This window comes from Enhydra lutris, unplaced genomic scaffold (assembly GCF_002288905.1).
Source record: "Enhydra lutris kenyoni isolate GAN:26980312 unplaced genomic scaffold, ASM228890v2 scaffoldscaffold9, whole genome shotgun sequence".
Lineage (NCBI taxonomy): Eukaryota > Metazoa > Chordata > Mammalia > Carnivora > Mustelidae > Enhydra > Enhydra lutris.
Genome location: NW_019154093.1, coordinates 23,818,197 through 23,836,903, shown reverse-complemented (window position 1 = coordinate 23,836,903; position 18,707 = coordinate 23,818,197). Strand labels below are relative to the sequence as shown.

Sequence of the window (18,707 nt, the reverse complement as noted above, 5' to 3'; positions counted from 1 at the left end):
TGATCTCAGGGTTGTGCTGTCAAGCTCCACGTGGGGCTCTGTGCTCAGCGAAGAATTGGCTTGAGATCCTCTCCCTCTGTCCCTCCCCCCAAGCACCAGCTTGCTCTCTCTAAAACATAAAGAAATTTTTTTAAAAAATAGCCTTGGGGCGCCTGGGTGGTTCAGTCGGTTAAGCATCTGCCTTCAGCTCAGGTCATGATCCCAGGGTTCTGGGATCAGTCCCACATCAGGCTCCCTGCTCAGTGGGGGATCTGCTTCTCCCTCTGCCTGCGGCCCCCGCCTTGTGCGCTCTCCCTCTCTCTCTCTCCATCGCTCGCTCGCTCTCTGAAAATAAATAAATAAAATCTTTTTTAAAAAGAATATCCTTGGTGCGTCTAGGTGGCTCAGTGGGTTAAAGCCTCTGCCTTCGGCTCCGGTCATGATCCCAGTCTCCTGGGATCGAGACCCCATCAGGCTCTCTGCTCAGTGGGGAGCCTGCTTCCCCCTCTCTCTCCCTCTGCCTGCCTCTCTGCCTGCTTGTGATCTCTGTCAAATAAATAAAATCTTTAAAAAAAGAAAAAAAGAATAGCCTTGGGGTGCCTGGGTAGCTCTGTTGCTGGGCATCTGGCTTCAGCTCGGGTCATGATCTCAGGTTCCTGGTATCCAGCCCTGCACTGGGTTCCCTGCGTTACAGGAAGCCTGCTTCTCCCTCTCCCGCTCCCTGTGCTTGTGGGAGACCTCTCTAGTGGTCTCTCTCTCTCTCTGTCAAATGGATAAGATCTTTAAAAAAAAAAATAGCCTTGGGGCGCCTGGGTGGCTCAGTGGGTTAAAGCCTCTGCCTTCGGCTCAGGTCATGATCCCAGGGTCCTGGGATCGAGCCCCGCATCGGGCTCTCTGCTCAGCAGGGAGCCTGCTTCCTCCTCTCTCTCTGCCTGCCTCTCTGCCTGTGATCTGTCTGTCAGATGAATAAATAAAATCTTAAAAAAAATAAAAATTAAAATTAAAATTAAAAAAAAATAGCCTTTATCATTTCTTTAGTAAGAGTTTGTTAGTGGTGAGTTCTAGTTTTTGTTGGAAAAAAAACTTCATTTTATCCTCTTTCTTATTTTTACTGTATGCAGAATTCAGGGTGTCTGTTATTTTATTCGAGTGCGGCAATGGTTATATCAATATTCTACAGCCGCCTGGCTCCATCAATGCTTTGAGAAGTCACTTTGCCAGCTTCGGGGTGATCAGCTGCTTCTGAGATCTTTGACTTGAGTTCTGCAGTCTTTCTGTGACATATGTAGTTATACATAACTTTTATTTTATTTTTTCCTATTTGGGATCCATGGTGATTCCTCACGCTGGAGGTTGGTGCTCAGTCATTTGGAAGTTTTCCCACAAATATAAGAAAATAATTGCCTTTCCCTCTTTCTCTCTCAGTTCCTCTCCTGCTCTGACTACCCGCATGCCAGCCCTTCTCCCTGTCTTCACCTCTCCCACTTCCCATCTCGTGGCTTTCTGGAGAGATCTTATGTAATTTGCTAATCATCTGTGTCTGTGCTATGTTAAGTCTTCCCATTAACTTTTTCATTTTAGGGGCGCCTGGGTGGCTCAGTGGGTTAAGCCTCTGCCTTCGGCTCAGGTCATGATCTCAGCAGGGAGCCTGCTTCCCCCTCTCTCTCTCTGCCTGCCCACTTGTGATCTCTCTCTCTCTCTGTCAAATAAATAAATAAATAAAAAGATTTAAAAATAAATAAAAATAAATTTTTTATTTTAATTGTATTTTTCATTTCTGGAAGTTCTCTTTTGCTCCCTCTCAAATTCACTTGGTCATTCTGCATAGTCTACTGCTGTTTGTTCGTATTTTCATGGTAGTTTTTATTTCTTTAAACATATTGCTTTATTCCATGTCTGGTTGTTTTGACTTCTAAATACCTCCCGGGTCTGATTCTGCTGTTTGCCTTTCTGTCAGTTTTCACTCTTGGAGCCTTGTTTTCTTATGAGTTTTGGGGTTGCAGACTATGAGCTGTTCATTTTCCTTGACCCTTTGCCTGGGAATTCCGTAAGTCCTGGTTGAAGCTATGTTCCTCTTGAAAAGATTTGTTTTTGCTCCTGGTGGTCACCTTGGGGCACCCCCGACTACCTTAAACTAAATTCTACCATTTAGAGTTTTTGGACCACTTAGGGGGTATGAATTTGGATCAAGGACCAGTGTGAGGGACAACCTGTGGTTAATCATTTTCAGAGGAATTTATTTTTTTTTAAGTAGGTTCCGCACCCTATGTGGGACTTGAGCTCATGACCCCAAGACCAAGACTAACGTGCTCTACCAACTGAGTCAGCCAGGCACTGCCAAGGGAATTTTTTTTTAACTCACCAAGTGCCAATATCAAAACCAGCAAGTGGGTTTATTTCTCTTTAACCCTTATAAAGGGTACAGCCTTTGGATTCCATTTTCATGAAGGTATATCCTACTAGAATCCCCATTTTGGAGGGGAGTCCTAGGCTTTGTCCCTTGTCACCTCAATCTGTACAAGCACCAGAGTGGAAGTTCAGGGTCACCAGGGTTTGGCAAAATCAGGACCAAATTCAGCCTTGATAGTTGCTTACCCCTCAGACAGTTACATGTCATCTTGCAGAATTTCCTATCCCATCAGCTGAGAGATGCCCTTTCAAAAATTATTATATTTTATCCAGCATTTAAGTTGTTTTCCCTGGGAGGCTTATCCAGTGCGTGTAGCTCATTACACTGCTGGAACTGTGCCCCCATCTCCTCTCCTCCCATCCCCTCTTACACAACTTCTGCTGTAGCAACACAACTCCAGATTCACAGGAATGGTCCTGGCCTCTCTGCCTTTCTCTCATGATGGGCCCTCCACATAGAATCTTCTTTCCCTCCTACTCTGTTGCCCAAAACTGGGTTCACCTCTTGGTGGTGAACCAAAAGACACAGCCAAGCCCAAGGATAGGAAAAGAAAGGGTTTTACCAGCAACAAGAAAAGGAGCATCCCCGGGGGGCTTTTAAGCCACGGCTGCACGCGTAGTCACCAAGGCGCATGTGCAGTGGGGAATCCGCATGGACTTGGGGCCAAAGTCATGTGATGGTGACTGAGCCCAGAGCAGAATCTCGAGGCCTGTAAGGGTCAACATCACCAAGTCTCTAGCTCTCCAGTGGGTCTGCTATCTCAGTGTTCAGAGGGGTTGAGATCCTGTGGAGATAAGTCAAAATGTGTGTCAGCTCCATCTTCACTTCTGAATATGCTGGGGCTGTGTCCTGACCTTATGGTGGCTGTTTGTTCTTGTGTTCTTTCACAAGTATCACTGGCAGTGGAGTCTTTTGAGGCCTGGTGTCCATTTCAGAGCCGCTCCACCTGCCAAAAGCCAGAGCTGGATAAGGTCCCTCTTCTCCAAGACGTAGCCTCTAGAACCCTCAGAACCAAAAGAGGAAGGCAAGCTCAGACCTCACTGGCATCTTTCCCAAGGATAATGAGATGCTTCTTCTCTTTGCCTTTGGGCAGGAGATGATGCTCTCACCCTGTCTTTGGTCCCAAGCCCCAGATCTCTATATCCTGAGTCCTTCTGGGTAGCTCTGTGGGGATGACCCCCAACCCCGACTCCATGAGACCAATCTTCCTCCTGACCTGCTCCCCATCCTCCAGATTCCCTCCCTCTGCCCATGTGGGCATCATTCATCATTCATCATTCTAGATATTCTTACAACACACACACACACACACACACACACACACACACACACTCTCTTTAATCAGTCCACCAGTCACCCTGATAGATTTCTCTGTGAACATCAATAAACCAAAGTCCCTGTGTACATTACAGGTGATTCTTGGACTCATTTAAACTCCAGGGTCCCCCCACCTGGGTGGCTCATTTGGTTAAGCGTCTGCCTTCAGCTCAGGCCATGATCTCAGGGTCCTGGGATTGAGCCCCACATCAGGCTCCCTGCTCAGCAGGGAGTCTGCTTCTCCCTCTGCCTGCTGCTCCCCCTACTTGTGCTCTCTCTCCCCCCTCTCTCTCTGACAAATAAATAAATAAAATCTTTAAAAAAAAATAAGAGAAAATTAACTCCAGGGTCCCTGAAGTAGAGATAGTCTCTAACTTACTTCCCACACCAGAGCACCCAGGACACCCTCAGCACAAGCTAGTGACTCAGCCCCTTCCTTGTCAACCTGCTGTCCCAGGAGTGGCCTGTGTACCCTAGGCCAGCATGCCAAGCCTATCAGCTTCAATCTCAGGTAGATAATCTATCAACCACAATCTGGGATGGAAGGAAAATTCATTGCCTCTGGCAGATCTACTATGTCCTTGTCACTAACACTTGCCTGACCTTGGTGACTTCCTGGGGGTAACACAGGGAAAGAATGATCCAGCAACCACCTTCTGCACAGGAGGAGAACCAGGCTCAGGGAGGAGAAGACTCCTCATCCAGGTCTCAGGAAGGCAAGGTCAAGCTGGGTCTAGGTTCCTGGTCTCGGAACTCCTAGGCAGGAGCAGGACAGGCAGCAGACAAAAGCTTGGTCCAACATTTTCTGGCCTCTCAATGTGCTCAAAGGTCATTTTGGAGGTGGTAGAACTTGCCTGATTTGTTAAGATCCTGGGAGGGTGTGGAAGGAGGAGGAGGAGCCTCGGAAGCTATCTCCGCAGGAGACATTTCTGACACTCGGGAGCTGGCGGGCCTTGGTGGAGTAGTAGATGCTGCACAGGGTTCCCACGTCCCAGTGGGTCCCAGCTACAGGGAGCCTTGGGGACCTTTGGGCCGCGGGGACTTGGGAGGCGTTCTGCAGAGAGACTCATCATGGCCTGCGAGAAGACGTGCTCGAACAGTCGGACCAAGTGGGCCCTTCTGGGCAGTGCCAGCGTGGCTCTGGTGATCACCATTGGATTGGTCCCGAGCTTCGTCCTGCAGCTGCACAGCCCGCCGGGTAGGGGCCCCTGTCATGCCGTCTGGCTGGCTTCCCCATCCACCGCTCTGACTCCTCCTCTCTCTCACCCCACATCCCCGCTACTACTCTCCACATCAACCTTCCCCTCCCCCTCCACCAGGCTTGTTGCCTTCAGCCCAGACCTCCCTCCTGTGTCCCTGAATGGACCTTCCTTTTGAGGGGGTCCTATAGGCATCTCAGACTCAGCAGAGGCCGAGTCTCAGCTCAATTTATCCTTCCCCACATCCAGTCCTCCATGGGCCCTCTCTGGGTGAAGGACCTCTCCCTTCCCACAGAAACCTGGGGGCAGCCTTCATTCCCTCTCCTGCCTCATGTCTGTACCCTCAGGCCTGGTGTCTTGAGGCCTCTGCCTCCCCACCCTCTGCTCTCCCTGCCCCCCAAGCTCCCAGGCCTCAGGTGTCCTTAACTCCTGCTACAGCTTTCCTGCCCACAGTCTCAGTCTGCAGCCTACTCTCCCAGCTAGTGCTAGCTCTGCAGCCCATGAGGTCTTGCTAAACACAAATCCCCTTGCTGCCCTCAACACACAGCTAGCCCCTTTGCTGGCGTTCATGGCCATTTACAGTCTAATCACAAGGCCCCTTTCCAGGCCTGCCCTCTCCTTGTCTCCGCTCCCATCTGTACCTGGCCAGTAGCTGTTCATCCAGGTGACCACACTCTTGTCCTTCCTCCCAGCCTTTGCTGATACCGTTCTCTCTGTCCCCCTTTTCTTTCAGAGTTACACCCTTCCTCAAAGCCCCCTTAAATGTTCCCTCCTCTTCCTGTAAACTTCCTGACCACCCAGGCTGATTAGGGGGCTCCTTGGGCCCAGGAGCCCACGTGTTTCTCTCTCTCTCTCATAGCACTGGTGTCTCTGGGTCCCCATCCCTCTGCTAGATGAAGAGCTGGACATGCCCTGGGACCCCAGGGGGCGTCAGTGGGATGAACAGAGAGGAATTTGGGGCAGAGGCAAGAACTGAGGCCAACAGCTCCTTTGGCTTCCATTCCAGACTGTGAGCCTGAGACAGTCTGCCGCCCCGACGCAGACATGCTGGACTACCTGCAGAGCCTGGGCCACATCAGCCAGCGGGATGGCCTGCTGGTCACCTGGTACCACGCTGCCAACAGCCGGAAGGAGATGGAAGCTGCCCTGAGAGGTAAGTCTGGCTGCCAGGGCTGGGACAGGCCAGGGTAGAGGTGAAGGAGACAGGGGAGAGCAGAGGTGGGGATGAAACAGATTCCAAAGTCATGGTGTCCTGCCCTCTGCCCCAGCTACCCCTCTCATGACCTGCCAGCTGCCCCTCTCATGACCTGCCAGCTGCCAGCTGTCCCAGCTCGGAGGTCCTTGCCCTCAAAGCCAGTGGGAGCCAGAAGATGTGAATTTGAGGCTCAGTGTTATCAAAAATGAGCTGTGGAAAGCTGAGCAAATTGTAGAATGCCTCTGAGCCTCTGATTCGGAGCGATTATGGTGGCCCCTGGAGTAGCAGACCTGGCCCCACATTGTCAGGACCTTGGCCAAGAAGGCGGCCGAGGGCCCCAACCAGGCAGTGCCCAAGAGCAGGGAGCATGGACAGGCACCCCTTAGCCTAGCTCAGGGATCCAGAGGCCCAGTTTGCTCCCTGGGGGTTCACCAGGTCTCTGCAGTATAAGGCTGGTAAGGCTGACCCACAGCTGGGGTGGGGACCCTGGGTGAGACTCAGGGTTGGGGCCAGGCTGGTGAAGGCGTCTTGGACGTGAATGAGCTTCCATGAGGAGAGCAGAGGCCAGAGCCAAGATCTGGGAGGCAAACAGAACTGGGTTCAAATCCTACCTTGGTCCTTTACTGTCACAGTGATTTGGGACAGGTGACTTCCCTGTCCGCAGTTCGGTTTTTCCCTCTGCATGATGTGGATTAGTAGAATTCCTGTATTATTAATCGTCCAAACCAGATCACACTGAGCCTGCAGAAATACACCAGACTCTCCCAGGCAAAGGGGGGATATGGCTGCTCTAGTTAAGTGAGCCTACTTGCTGTAAATAATGATTAACACTTAGTGAATACCTAACCAGGGCTATCTTATTATTTTAGTTCTTGTAAATGAGAAAGAGGAGGCACAGAGAAGACAAGTAACCTGCAGGAGTAACACAGATGACCTGTTTGTCGCAGGGCTCATGCCTGTGGTCTGGGTTCACAGAGGAGGAGTTGGGGGAGGGTGGGGGGAGGGCTTTGTAACTTCCTGTCTGTTGGAGGGGGTTTGGGCAGCCCTCCTCCTCCCCTCCTGGGGCCACAGGAAATGGAACCTTTCCTGTTCGCTTGTTCCTTCTTCACACCCCACCCCAAACATATCCACCTCCAGACTCAGCATCTGGAAGGCGAGTAACAACGTTTCATGGTAAGAGAAGACTTTTCCAGAAAGAAGCTGGGCCTAGGTGGCAAGCGCAGGGAGGCAGGTTAGGGCCAAAAGGTACTTTCCGCTGGTCTACAGTTCGATTCGTTGAGCATTCCCTGGGTCCCTGCTCCAGGTTGATCTCAGGAGAAGGGTTTAAAAATGAGTGAGCTGTGATCTTGTCTCCAAGGGGCTCACGTGTCTCCTGGGAGGCGGTTAGTGCAAGTTCAGCAAGGCAGCAGCATTGGGGTCACCAGGACTCCGAGGGCTCTCCATGCACCCCTGTCCCCCAAGACTGTAACTGCCCCCCCATTGGATGGGAACCATTCTCAGGAGCTACCATCTTACCTGCACCCCAACCCGGTTCCAGCCCAGCTTCTCTGGGCTTCACTGGGTCCCCGAGCCTTTTGGACCCCTCTCTCTGCATTCTGAAGTAACCATAAGTTAAGATGAGAAAAAGCTTTGCGCTCAAGTCAGAAAATGAAGGTTGCCTTCATAAAGCCCTTCATGGTTTAACAACATGTGTTTGTGTTCACGTCCTACTTCCATGGCCCCGGGGGGGGCTCATCATCACCGTGCCAGTAAGGAAACCTGGGAGTCCCCTGTTCTAGAAGCAGGATCCGTAACATTTGGAGGAAATGGGATGATGTGAAATGCTTGGCTCACTGCCAGGGACATCCTGGCCCTCCGCTTCCTTCCCCTCCTGGAAATCCAGGCACCTAGATTTTAGGGAAATATGCAGAAATTCTCTGTGACTTTGGCTGAGCTCGCTCTTACCTTTCCAGACCTAGGCTTTACTGAGCTTGACTTTCCTGTCATTCAGTCAGTCAGGTGTTCATCATTCAACAAACATTTCTGAAGCTCCTTTTTTAGGCCTGATACCATCTGGGTCCAGAAATTCAAGTGATGGTCACTTCAGACCCAGACCCTGCACCCTGATGCCTACACACAGGAGCAGTTCCATGGGACCAAGCCCTCAGAAGGGTAGCCCCGAAGCAGATGACTAAGTCAGACTGGACATGGGGTTCAGGCGTGGCCTCCCTGAGGAAGTGGTATTTTAAGCCCACACTAACAGATGAGCAGGACGTAGCCTAGTAAAGCTGCAGAGGGAAGAGTGTTGCCAAGGCAACAACCAGGAGTAAGAGCCCAGAGATGGGGGCACAGAAAATACTCACTACTCAAAGTGCAGTCCACGGCCCGGCAGCTTGGGCCAGGCTGGGGAGCTGGGAGATAATGTAGAACCTTGGCCCCGCCCCTGACCTGCTGATCAGAGCTTGAATTTTAACAGTTCCTGGGTGATGGGTAGTAATGTTGCAGAAGCTGGAGGGGCCGGAACCTAGAAACTGAGGGAGAGGGGAACTCCAGGTGAGATTAGATATTTTGTCAGGGCCTAGTCATGTGGGACCGCAAAGGCTGTGGTAAGCAATTGGGTTTGAGTCCAAGGGCTATGGGTGGGACCATTTTGTTTCGTTTTTTAGCAAAAAGTGACATGAGCAGGTGCATGTTTAGAATACTCCTGTAGTTGCTGTGTAGAGAATGGACTTCCGGGGGGCAGGGCTAGAGGTGAGAGTTTAGGAGGTGGTGAGTGTGAACCAGGACAAGAGGCCCCTTCTGACGCCAGTGTGCAGAGCTGAATGTGAGCCCTGGCTCCCTCCCTCCCCTCTTCCCTATGCTGCGCATCCCAAATGCCAGTGGCCCTGGCAGGGTCTTCCAAGCCCACATCCATTGGGAAGGCCTTAGCTCCCTCCTAGACCAAACTCTAGAGGACAGGGTTTTAAAAACTGAAATTTAAAAAATTAAAATAACAAGGCTCCGTGCTACAAAGGTGCAGGGAGATGGGCAAGCTTGTGTACTCCAGGCGGGAACATGAATCAGAGCAGTTTTTCTAGACAGTAATTTGATAATGTGGGCCTTAAAAGTGACCCCACATAGCCCTAACTCTAATTCCACAAGTAGGCCCTAGAAATAATTCAAAAAAGCAGAAAAGACTGTGCATCATTTATTAGTAGCAAAGAATTGGAAACTACCAAACTGCCTCAGGAGTAAGAGGTGGCTCACAAAATCACGGGAGCACTCTAACCAGAGCTTTTGTAGCCTTTACAAAAAAGAGACATAGATGGTGAAAATGTCATAATATTGAAGGAAAAAGATTAAAAATTATAAACTCTGTGGGGTCTCCACTGCGTAAAAAGCGTGCATAGACAAAAATGGAAGAAAACACCTCAAAATGTGAACTGTGATGGAAATGTGGGTTGAGTATTTTTCTTCCTGCTTTTCTGTATTTTCCAAATGTTCTTCGATAAATGGGTAAGACTTGGATGATGAGAAAAGAAGAAAAAAATCTTTTTCAAAGTTGCTGATCCAGTTCTGCCTCTTGCCCAGGCAATACCATGGTCCTGGAGGCCGATGTCACGGTAGAAGGACTCAACACAGTCAACGAGACGGGGGTCCCTATCATGGCGCACCCCCCAGCCATCTACAGCGACAACACCCTGCAGCAGTGGCTGGAGGCTGTGCTGGCCTCTTCTCAGAAGGGTAAGGACTCCCCGAGCCCCTCTCCACCCCTCCAGGCCAGCCCCAGACTCACTGCTCATTGCCTGGGCCCCACCCCCTGCCAGGCACCCGGGCCCAGGGAATTCTAGGTGAGGTGGGGGTACACCGCGAAGTGCAGACATGTTCAGGTTGTTGCCTCCGGAATCCCCCGGAACTAGGTACAAACTGTTCAAAGCCCAACTCCACCCTTGCTTCCCAGGTCCCTTTGCCAATTTTGGTCAGAATCCAGGCCTTACCTTTCCACCTCCCATCTGTCATTCACCATGTCCCGCCCCCAGACTTGGCTGCTTTGTCTTCCCTCCATCACCACCAACACATACATCTGAGTGAGCTTTCCCAATGCCAGTTTTGTCACTCCCCTCTTTAGCCTTACATGGCTCCCCATTGCCCTGGGACAGCGTGTCCTCTCCTTCGTCTGGCTTTCAGCAACCTTTTCTAACCTCACAGCTTCCTCCCCCTGCGGTTCCCCTCATCGCCATTCATCCCCAGCCCCTCACTGCCTGAGTAGGACAGGCCTTTGTTCACAGGGGCCTTGCCCTCCTCTACGCACACGCCCCTTCCTGCAGACTGAGTGACCTCCACACAGGCTAAGTTGGCTAAAGACACTCTAAGCCTGCCCTGTCCAAGAACCATGGTCTCCTCTCTCTGATGCTTGACAACCCCTGTGCCTGCCCAAGTCTGAGCCCTGGGCTGGCCTCTGCTTTCTCCCTACAGGGACAGGGCAGGTCCCTCCTTTGTGGTAGCTCAGCCTGTTTGAAAGCCCTCTTCATACCCAGCTGGAATCTGGGCCCTGTCTGCCCACCTCATCACCCACCCCACTCCAAACACTTCAGGAAGTCATGTCTGCTGGTTCCTTCTGCCCTGAGCATGAGGGACCATTTCCCCAAGCCCTTCGGCCCCTCCCCACAGGCATCAAACTGGACTTCAAGAGCATCAAGGCTGTGGGCCTCTCACTGGACCTCCTGCGGCGGCTGACAGAGGATGGGAGAGTCCGAAGGCCCGTGTGGATCAATGCTGACATCCTGAGGGGCCCCAATGTGCCCATCTCAGTCGAGGTTAATGCCTCACGGTGAGTGTCCACTTCTCTCCCCCAGCTGTGGCCAGCACTCTTCTTCGCCGTCTGGCACAGAAAGTGCTCAGGGCCCCTTTGCCGAGTGTACCTCCAGCCACACCATGGAACCAGACCTCTGAGCCTTTCCACATGCTGTTCCCTTCACTTTGAATGCCTTTCCCCTGTTCCCTGGTGAACCTTTGCCCAGTCATTACCTCCTGCCACATCTACCCTGACATCCCAGGCTGCTGAGAGCCTTCATCCAGTCCGCACGTCCTCCTAACACAGCCCTGATTTCAGGGGCTGTCACAGCCAGATTACCAGTTTATAACCCCTACTCCACAGTGGACCCCTAGAGGGCAGACAGGGCCCAGTCCTTTCATATCCCCAGGGACCAAGGCAGGGCTTGGCTTGCTACAGAAAAGCCTAAAAGTGCTAACTCCTTCCCCAGCCCCCCTGAAATCCTAGCACTGCCACCAACAACCCCCCCCCAATACACCAGCTCATGGTACTCCAGTTTATAATGAAGGGCCACGCAGGAGAAAATGTGTCCAATTTGACCCTTACATAGCAGCGCAGTGTTGAGAGCATCTCCTGCCGTGTTGCAGAAGGGAAAGCTAACAGTAATTGAGACTCCATTTGTTGAATGTTTATTATGTGCCCAGGCACTGTTTCCAAAAAGTACTGTAGTTACCAAGAGAATGAGGTAGGTACTATTATTTTCATTTTATTAACACAGGAACTATCGCATTGAAGTTAAAAGAGTGGCCTAGGTCTAAAAATGGAGAGCAAGGATTCTAAGCCAGGCCTTTCTGATTCCAGTCATCCATCTCTCCATCTGTCCATCCATCCAGAAAGCCAGCCAAACATCCATCCATCCATCCAGTACTATGATTCTCAAACTGAGGTGCATTTGGAAAGCAGCAGTTGGAAAAATGTAGTCAGTGGCCCAGGATAAATAATGGCTCATCTTCTTGGAGTGTTGATTCTACTCGATAGTTTGGGGAGGAGAGGGTAACATTATTGCTCCACTAAAATTCCTACCAGGGAAAAATTTACATGGGATTTAAAAATAAAACCTGAGCCTTCAGAGACAAGTAGCAGAGTCTAGAAAGCCACATCTGGGGCTCTGGCTTGTCTCCTCTTGTCCAGCTGGGGATGCTGAAGGGGCCCTGCCCTACCAGAAGGGGTAACATCTTTGAGACTAAAAGAGGTTGAATGAGCTAAACTGCCCAAGGTTATAGAGTCAGGACCTGAACCCAGAACCCCCTGACTCCAAAGTCCATGCCTCATTCGTAAGACCTGAATAAGTCACTTCTGTTCTTCAGGACTTAGCTTCTGTCCTTACACTCTACATTCCATAGGACTTCCACTTCCTAGCCCAGTGATGGGAACCCAGGAGATGAGGAAGGGGACAGCAAAGCTCTCAAAGACCAGTGTCTCTGATTTTCTGCAGGTTCTTGGCCTTGGTCCAGGAGAAGTATCCTGAGGCCACTCTGTCTCCAGGCTGGACCACCTTATATGTGCCCGTGTTCCCGAACATGACATACACCCGAGCCATGGTGGAGAGGATGCAGGGACTGGTGGGCGCACTGCCACAGAGGGTCACTTTTCCCGTGCGGGCTGTCATGGTACGGGCTGCCTGGCCCCACTTCAGCTGGCTGCTGGGCCAATCCAAGAGGTGAAAACTCCTAGGCCCCTGCCACAGCCCCTAATCTGCCAAACCTGCCCCTGGGCACCAGTGCCCCCTAGGGAGATCCCACCCCCTTAACCACATCTGTCCAACACCCACTGGTGTTTGCATCCTCTGCAGCATCCCTGCTCTCTGCTTGTATACCTCTGGTGATGGGCTTCTATCATCCGAAGCAGCCAGTCCATTGGTGGATAGCTTGACCTAGTGGCCAGTCTTCCTCCCTGGGAGCCGGCTGTGCCCAGGATCATCCTCTAGGGATTGAGGGACTCCCATATGTACTCGTGCGGTCTGCACCCAGCTGCCTAGTCCCACCTTCCTCGCCCACCTCCCACAGGAGTTCCAGAGCTGTCTCCTTCCCCCTCCACACCTGTTCTCCCCCACAGCCTGTACCCATCCCTGTCTATCCTTGTCCCATTCCTAAGACAGGACCAGAAATAGACACTCCCAGGGAGGAGGCAGGATGGGGCAGCCCCTCCTGCTCAATCTTTCTCTCTCCCTTCCTGAAGCCCCTGTGACGACTTCTGCCCCTGGGAAGGCAGGAGCAATTCTCAGGGAGGAGGGGCTGGTGGGAAGCTGGAGGCCAGCTACTCTCATCCCTGCGCAGCTAGGGTGCTGCTCTGGGATGAAGACCTTGCTGGGCCCAGGCGGGAGCTGAGCTGGCTCTCTGGGCCCCAGGTACAGCCTGACGCTGTGGCAGGGTGCCTTGGACCCCGTGTCAGTGGATGATCTCCTCTACATCCGAGACAACACCGCACCCCACCAAGTCTACTATGACCTCTTTGAGCCTGTCCTGTCGCAGTTCAAGCAGCTGGCCGGTAGGGAGGGGCGTGGAGCAGCCAGGGAGGGTAGGGGCCTGAATTTTGCACAGGACAGCATTTGGTGGAGAGTAGAGCAGAGCTAGAGAAGGGAAAATTCTGGGTGGACTCTAAGCACGTATTGTAGGCCAAACGTGGGTATGGTGTGCTGTGTCAGCCTCAGATATCCAGGAAGCAGTGATTCCATTCTAGAGAGAGAGAAACTGACCTTCAGACCACTTAAGTAATCTGCACCAAGTCATTTGCTGTACACAGCACAGCCTAGATGGGAACCCAGCAAATCCCAAACCCCGTGTACTTTTCCCTTGCAGCATAGTTTCTCAGAGCCTGCCCCCTCTGCACCAATGTACCTACTAATCAGTGACCCAGATGCTACCTGTTAACTGTCCAAACCCCTTATTCCCTTGACCCTGGACCTAGGAGAGCCACCAGTTAAACTATCTCCCAGGGAACCCACGAGACTCAACATTCCTGCCATGGGACCCATGTTGGTGTGGGGACGGGGAGTTCCATCTTTGGGGCTGGGCAGACTTGGTTCCATCAGGCTCCAACCCCAGCAACTTTGTTGTTCGGCTGTGGGACCTTGGCCAGCCCCTCCTTGTAATCTCTGATGGGATGATGTGTGCCTGGTGGGGTGCCTTGAGGCAGGGAGAGAATGTGTGTAGACATAGGGCGCAGAGAAGGTGCTCTGGGAACGGTGGCACTTTCATCTTGACAATTTGGGGCCCCGCAGCGAATGCCACACGGAAGCGAATTTACTACACGGGAGGCAGCCTGATCCCTCTCCTCCAGCCCCCTGGTGGGGACGGTCTGAGTGTGGAATGGCTGGTTCCTGACCTCCAGGGCAACAGGAGAACAGCAACAGTCAGCCTCCCAGGTAAGGCCTGCCTTCAGCCCCTGAGCCCCTGTGCTCCTAGCTAAACTAGGTAGCTTGGCGGCGGCGGGGGGTGGGGGTGGGGGGCTGTCCTTTTGTATGGGGCAGGAATCTAAGGCCTCTGTGACCGTGGCGGTGTGCTAGATGTCATGGTGGAGGAGAGCCCGGGGCCCTAACCTTCAGTGCCCTTGAGCCCTATCTGCTGTGGAAGAGGCAGGCCACGGCCTTAGGACTGAGTCCCAGTCAAAGGCCCAGAGCCGAGCTAGCTGCCGATCATGTCATTCTGATGAGTCCCAGGCACATTTATAAAGCAGCCTTCCACTTGGAGCTCAGACCATCATCGACAGATCTCAGCGGATAGGGCACCAGCTTCTCCTTGGCTGCCCCCATTACCACCCCTGGATACCCCCCATCACCCCAACTCCTGACACCGTTGTCTCCACCACCCCTTTCAGACAGAGAAGGCATGATCCTGCTAAACGTTGGCCTCCAGGGACCTGCAGCCAAGGACACCGTGGCCATGGTGCGTGCCCCAGGAGGTCCTGTCCTGACGCTGGAGTCCTGCCTGCTACAACTCGCTGGGCGGCCTGGACGCTGGGGTATCCACCTGCGCATAGCCGAGCCTTTGGCCCTCCGGCCGGCCCTGACCACACTGGCCCACCTTTCTGCTCATGGCCACCTGCTGCGGCCTGTGTGGATTGGGGCCACAGTCTCCCACGGCAGCTTTGTGGTCCCTGGCCACGTGGCTGGCAGGGAGCTGCTGACAGCCGTGGCAGAGGTGTTCCCCCACGTGACAGTGGCACCAGGCTGGCCTGAGGAGGCGCTGGGCAGTGGCTACGGGGAACAGCTGCTTGCAGATATGCTGGGCCTGTGCCAGGGTCTCTGGCAGCCTGTGTCCTTCCAGCTGCAGGCTGGGCTACTGGGCCGGGACACGGCTGGGGTGGTGGCCAGGCTGCTGGCAGCCTCGCCCCAGGCCACTGTCACAGTGGAGCACAGCTCTGAGGGGGGCGGCTATGCACCAGTGCGGGAGGTGCTGCTGGCTGCCAGGGCTGTGGACAGGACCCGAGTCTACTACAGGCTGCCTCAGAGGGACCGCGAAGACTTGCTGGCAGATGCTGGCAGGAACTGAGCGCCTGCGGGGGCTGGGCCGGCGGTCGCCTGGGTCCAGGCTTTCCACGGCGGAGGCAGCAAGGAATAAATGCTCCTGTCTTCCTCGATGCACTGCCAATGTGTCCCTACGGGCAGCAGGATGGAGGGGGAGTGGGCATGCGGTGGCCACTGTGGGGCAGGGGCTAGAGGGTCTGGAGGCTGGGGGCCAGATCACTCCGGTTGTCCAACAGGAACTGCTCACAGGCCTTGAAGGTGGTGTAGAACTCCGAGGAGAGACCAGCCACATTGGTGGTCACATAGTTGAGAAAGCCTGGGGTTGCCTGGTTGTAGTAGGACACCTGCCAGGTAGGAAGGAAGCCACATTCAGGGAGGGGGACGGGGGAGGGGGTGGGGAGGGCAGCAAATCCGGGCCAACACTATGGGGCTCTAGGGGATGAAGTGGTGTGACCCTGGTGGCTGACAACCCTGCTTCCTTCAGTCACCATACACGGTACTGCCAACCTGTGCCCCCTTTGTCAGATGGGGGAGGTTCTGGAGGACAGGGAAGGGGTCTCCCAAGCCCTGCACAGAGAAATGTTGCTCTAGGGTCATGGAAGGAAGTTAGAAATAAGCCCAGGGATGGTGCCGAGAAGCCCCTCAGGTTACATGTATAAAGGTAGCAAACACCAACGTCCCCACCTGGGTGCTGCCCTCCCACACACACTGGCCCTCAGACGCCTCCCCCATATTTTCAATTAGCGCTAACTGCCTTGCTGAGTTTTATTGGCCCTGAGAGCCATATAAAGTCTTCCTAGACAAAAGAGAGGTATACAAGTAAATAATGAGATGAATTTTAGATCAGAAACCCAGGCCTCTGCCCTCGGCATCCAGGGCTGTTTTGGAGACCCTGCTGTCTTTCTCCTCACCGATTAGATTCAGCCCCTGACACTCCTCGGCTCCCCAAAGCTAGAAAAGAGCCTGCAGGTGGGGCCCAGGTATGCAATTGACTGAGCCCACAGCACCAAGCTCTGGATAGGCATGTGGCCTTGGGGAAGGATCTGGGGTTTGGGGACACGGGCCTCACCTTGGTCAGCTGGTCCCCCTCTCGCCAGAAGCAGAAACCGGAGCAGAGGGTCTCCCCGCGCCTGTATGCTGGCGTCTCAGGGTGTGTAGGCAGTGTAACTGACCTCAGTGCGATGATGTAGGGGTCCCTGGAGCAGAGCCAGGATGGAGGAGGTGAGGGCCTGTTCCCCCAGCTCAGGCGCCAAAGCCCCCTCCACACAGAGGACTCCACCAGAGGCTGAGGCACAGAAACTCTTAAAAGGCCCGACAGGGGCTCTGGGCCAGGCTAAAGAGGAGGGAAGGGCCTGTGTGTCAGCAGCCCCGTATTTGCCAGGAGCCAGCATGGCTTCATCACAGATTTTTCTGGAAAAGCTGCTCCACTACAGATGCTCAAAGGAGTCCCACACTTTGGGATTTCACGCTTCATTTTTCTGTGCTTGTCCCCAACAGAAGTGATGCTGTGCGTCCTGGCCTTGCCCCTCTTTAGTCAACATGGGGCCTTCAGAGGGTGGAGGCCAAGGAGGTGGCCCATGAGCAAGGGCCTGCCATGTCTGGGGAAAGGCAGCCTCGCCCCCCTCTCCCCTAGGGACAGAGACCACCCTGCCTTAGAGCACATGTAACCAGAAGGGAGCTGCAACCCCTCATTTTACCCATAGCAAGACCCCGGCAGCCCCAACAAGCCAAGCAGTGCCTGGAGTCCCACAGCAAACAGGAAGAGCCCTGAGTTCAAGCTGCTACCCCCTCCCAGGGAGGGAGATGAGCCCTGCGCGCCACCGGCCTCAGCAGTCTGGCACCCACCCATTGTCACAAGGCTTCCGCCGAGAGGCCAGGATCACAAAGTCCTGGGGCTTGGCATCGCCGCCGAGGACAGGGCTGATGACATGGTAGATGGCGTCGTCCTCGTCCACCTGCTGCACGAGCTCCACGTTCCTATAGGGAGGCCCAGAGGTCAGGACTCGAGAGTCACACTGGCTGCTCCTGGGACAAGCCAGTCCAGCCCAGGCCCTCCCATGCTTCAGCCTTCTTTGTTTTTTTAATTTTTATTTGACAGAGATCGCAAGAAGGGGGAGAGGCAGGCAGAGAGAGAGAGGAGGAAGCAGGCTCCCCGCTGAGCAGAGAGCCCAATGTGGGGCTTGATCCCAGGACCCTGGGATCATGACCTGAGCCAAAGGCAGAGGCTTAACCCACTGAGCCACCCAGGTGCCCCTGCTTCAGCCTTCTTGAGCAGAGTCTGGGGGGACACTTGACCGCCTACACTGCTCAGCAGGGGCCACAGGAGGGCAGGAAGGTCAGGCCAAGCACGTGTGAACACATACACACAGGTACGCAGGCAAATGCAAACAGACATGGGAACAAAGATATGCACAGATAAAGGCACGCCCATGAGCATGCACAGACACAGGTCCTGCCAGTGCGCACACGGCCCTGCACAGACGTGTGACAGTGTCCTGGTTATGAGTGCCTGCCATGTGACACTGTTCGTGGTGCTTTCCATGTACTGTCTCATTTAACCCCACAGCAGCTGACGCAATAGGTCCTCTTGCTGTCCCCATTGTATAGACAAGGGCCTGAGACTCAGGCAAATAGCCTGCCCACAGCCACATCCCCTCAGGCCCAGGCATACTGCACGTGGGTCCAGGTATACACACATAGGGTTACACCAATACACACACACACACAGAAACATACATGACCATGTCTGACCCTACCACCTCCTCCCCTGCTCTCTCACCCTCCCTCAGAGGCTGCCTCATGAACAGGGTGCTATGGGCAGGGTAGAGGGAAGCAGCTAAGGGCTCCCTTTCCCCTTAGGACACTCTCCTGCCCCAGTCCCATCAAGTATCAAGATCTGATTTTGCCTTTAAGGCCCACATCAGCCTGCCTCCTCCAAGAGGCCTTCCTACCATAGGCCCAATGCCCCCAACATCCACCACCAAATCACCTCCCAGCTTTGTAGAATGTCACTACTAACAGGCTTGGGGTCACCTAGACCAGGGCTTTTTATTTTTTTGTTTTTTAAAGATTTTATTCATTTAGTTGAGAGAAAGCATGTGCCCGCGTGCACACACACATGCACACATGAACAAGCCAGGGAGGGGCAGAGGAAGAGGGAGAAGCAGGCTCCTTGCTGAGCAGAGAGCCTGATGGTGGGAGAGGGCTCCATCCCAGGACCCTGGGATCACGACCTGAGCCAAAGGCAGCCACTTAACGGACCAAACCACCCAGGCACCCCTGACTTAGGCTTTTTAAAGCAATGGTCTTTTGTGCACCAAAACTTTTGATTAAACAGAAAGCCTGTGTCG

The 18,707-nt window shown here is 53.5% G+C and overlaps 3 protein-coding genes across 3 annotated transcripts in view; 1 reads left to right on the top strand and 2 right to left on the bottom strand.

Moving 5' to 3' along the window:
• LOC111143145 (maestro heat like repeat family member 7) overlaps window positions 1-3,274 on the bottom strand; it is a 56,525-nt gene extending 53,251 nt beyond the window's left edge. Inside the window, exon 1 of the mRNA XM_022496647.1 lies at window positions 2,952-3,274. The gene's annotated coding sequence lies outside the window, so the exon portion shown is untranslated. The remainder of the gene's footprint in view (window positions 1-2,951) is intronic.
• A 1,379-nt stretch (window positions 3,275-4,653) lies between these two features.
• Window positions 4,654-15,470, top strand: LOC111143147 (family with sequence similarity 151 member A). The gene is made up of 8 exons (XM_022496649.1): window positions 4,654-4,904; window positions 5,912-6,058; window positions 9,650-9,802; window positions 10,730-10,889; window positions 12,328-12,552; window positions 13,240-13,379; window positions 14,113-14,256; window positions 14,709-15,470. Exons 1-8 carry the CDS (start codon window positions 4,778-4,780, stop codon window positions 15,380-15,382), a joined length of 1,770 nt encoding a protein of 589 aa, XP_022352357.1. The 5' UTR covers window positions 4,654-4,777; the 3' UTR covers window positions 15,383-15,470.
• Window positions 15,471-15,529: 59 nt separating this feature from the next.
• Window positions 15,530-18,707, bottom strand: part of LOC111143146 (acyl-CoA thioesterase 11) — a 47,291-nt gene continuing 44,113 nt past the window's right edge. Inside the window, exons 14-16 of the mRNA XM_022496648.1 lie at window positions 17,203-17,334; window positions 16,427-16,553; window positions 15,530-15,701 (exon numbers count right to left, since the gene is read on the bottom strand). Of these exons, the coding sequence (XP_022352356.1) occupies window positions 15,546-15,701; window positions 16,427-16,553; window positions 17,203-17,334 (415 nt within the window). The 3' untranslated portion in view covers window positions 15,530-15,545. The remainder of the gene's footprint in view (window positions 15,702-16,426; window positions 16,554-17,202; window positions 17,335-18,707) is intronic.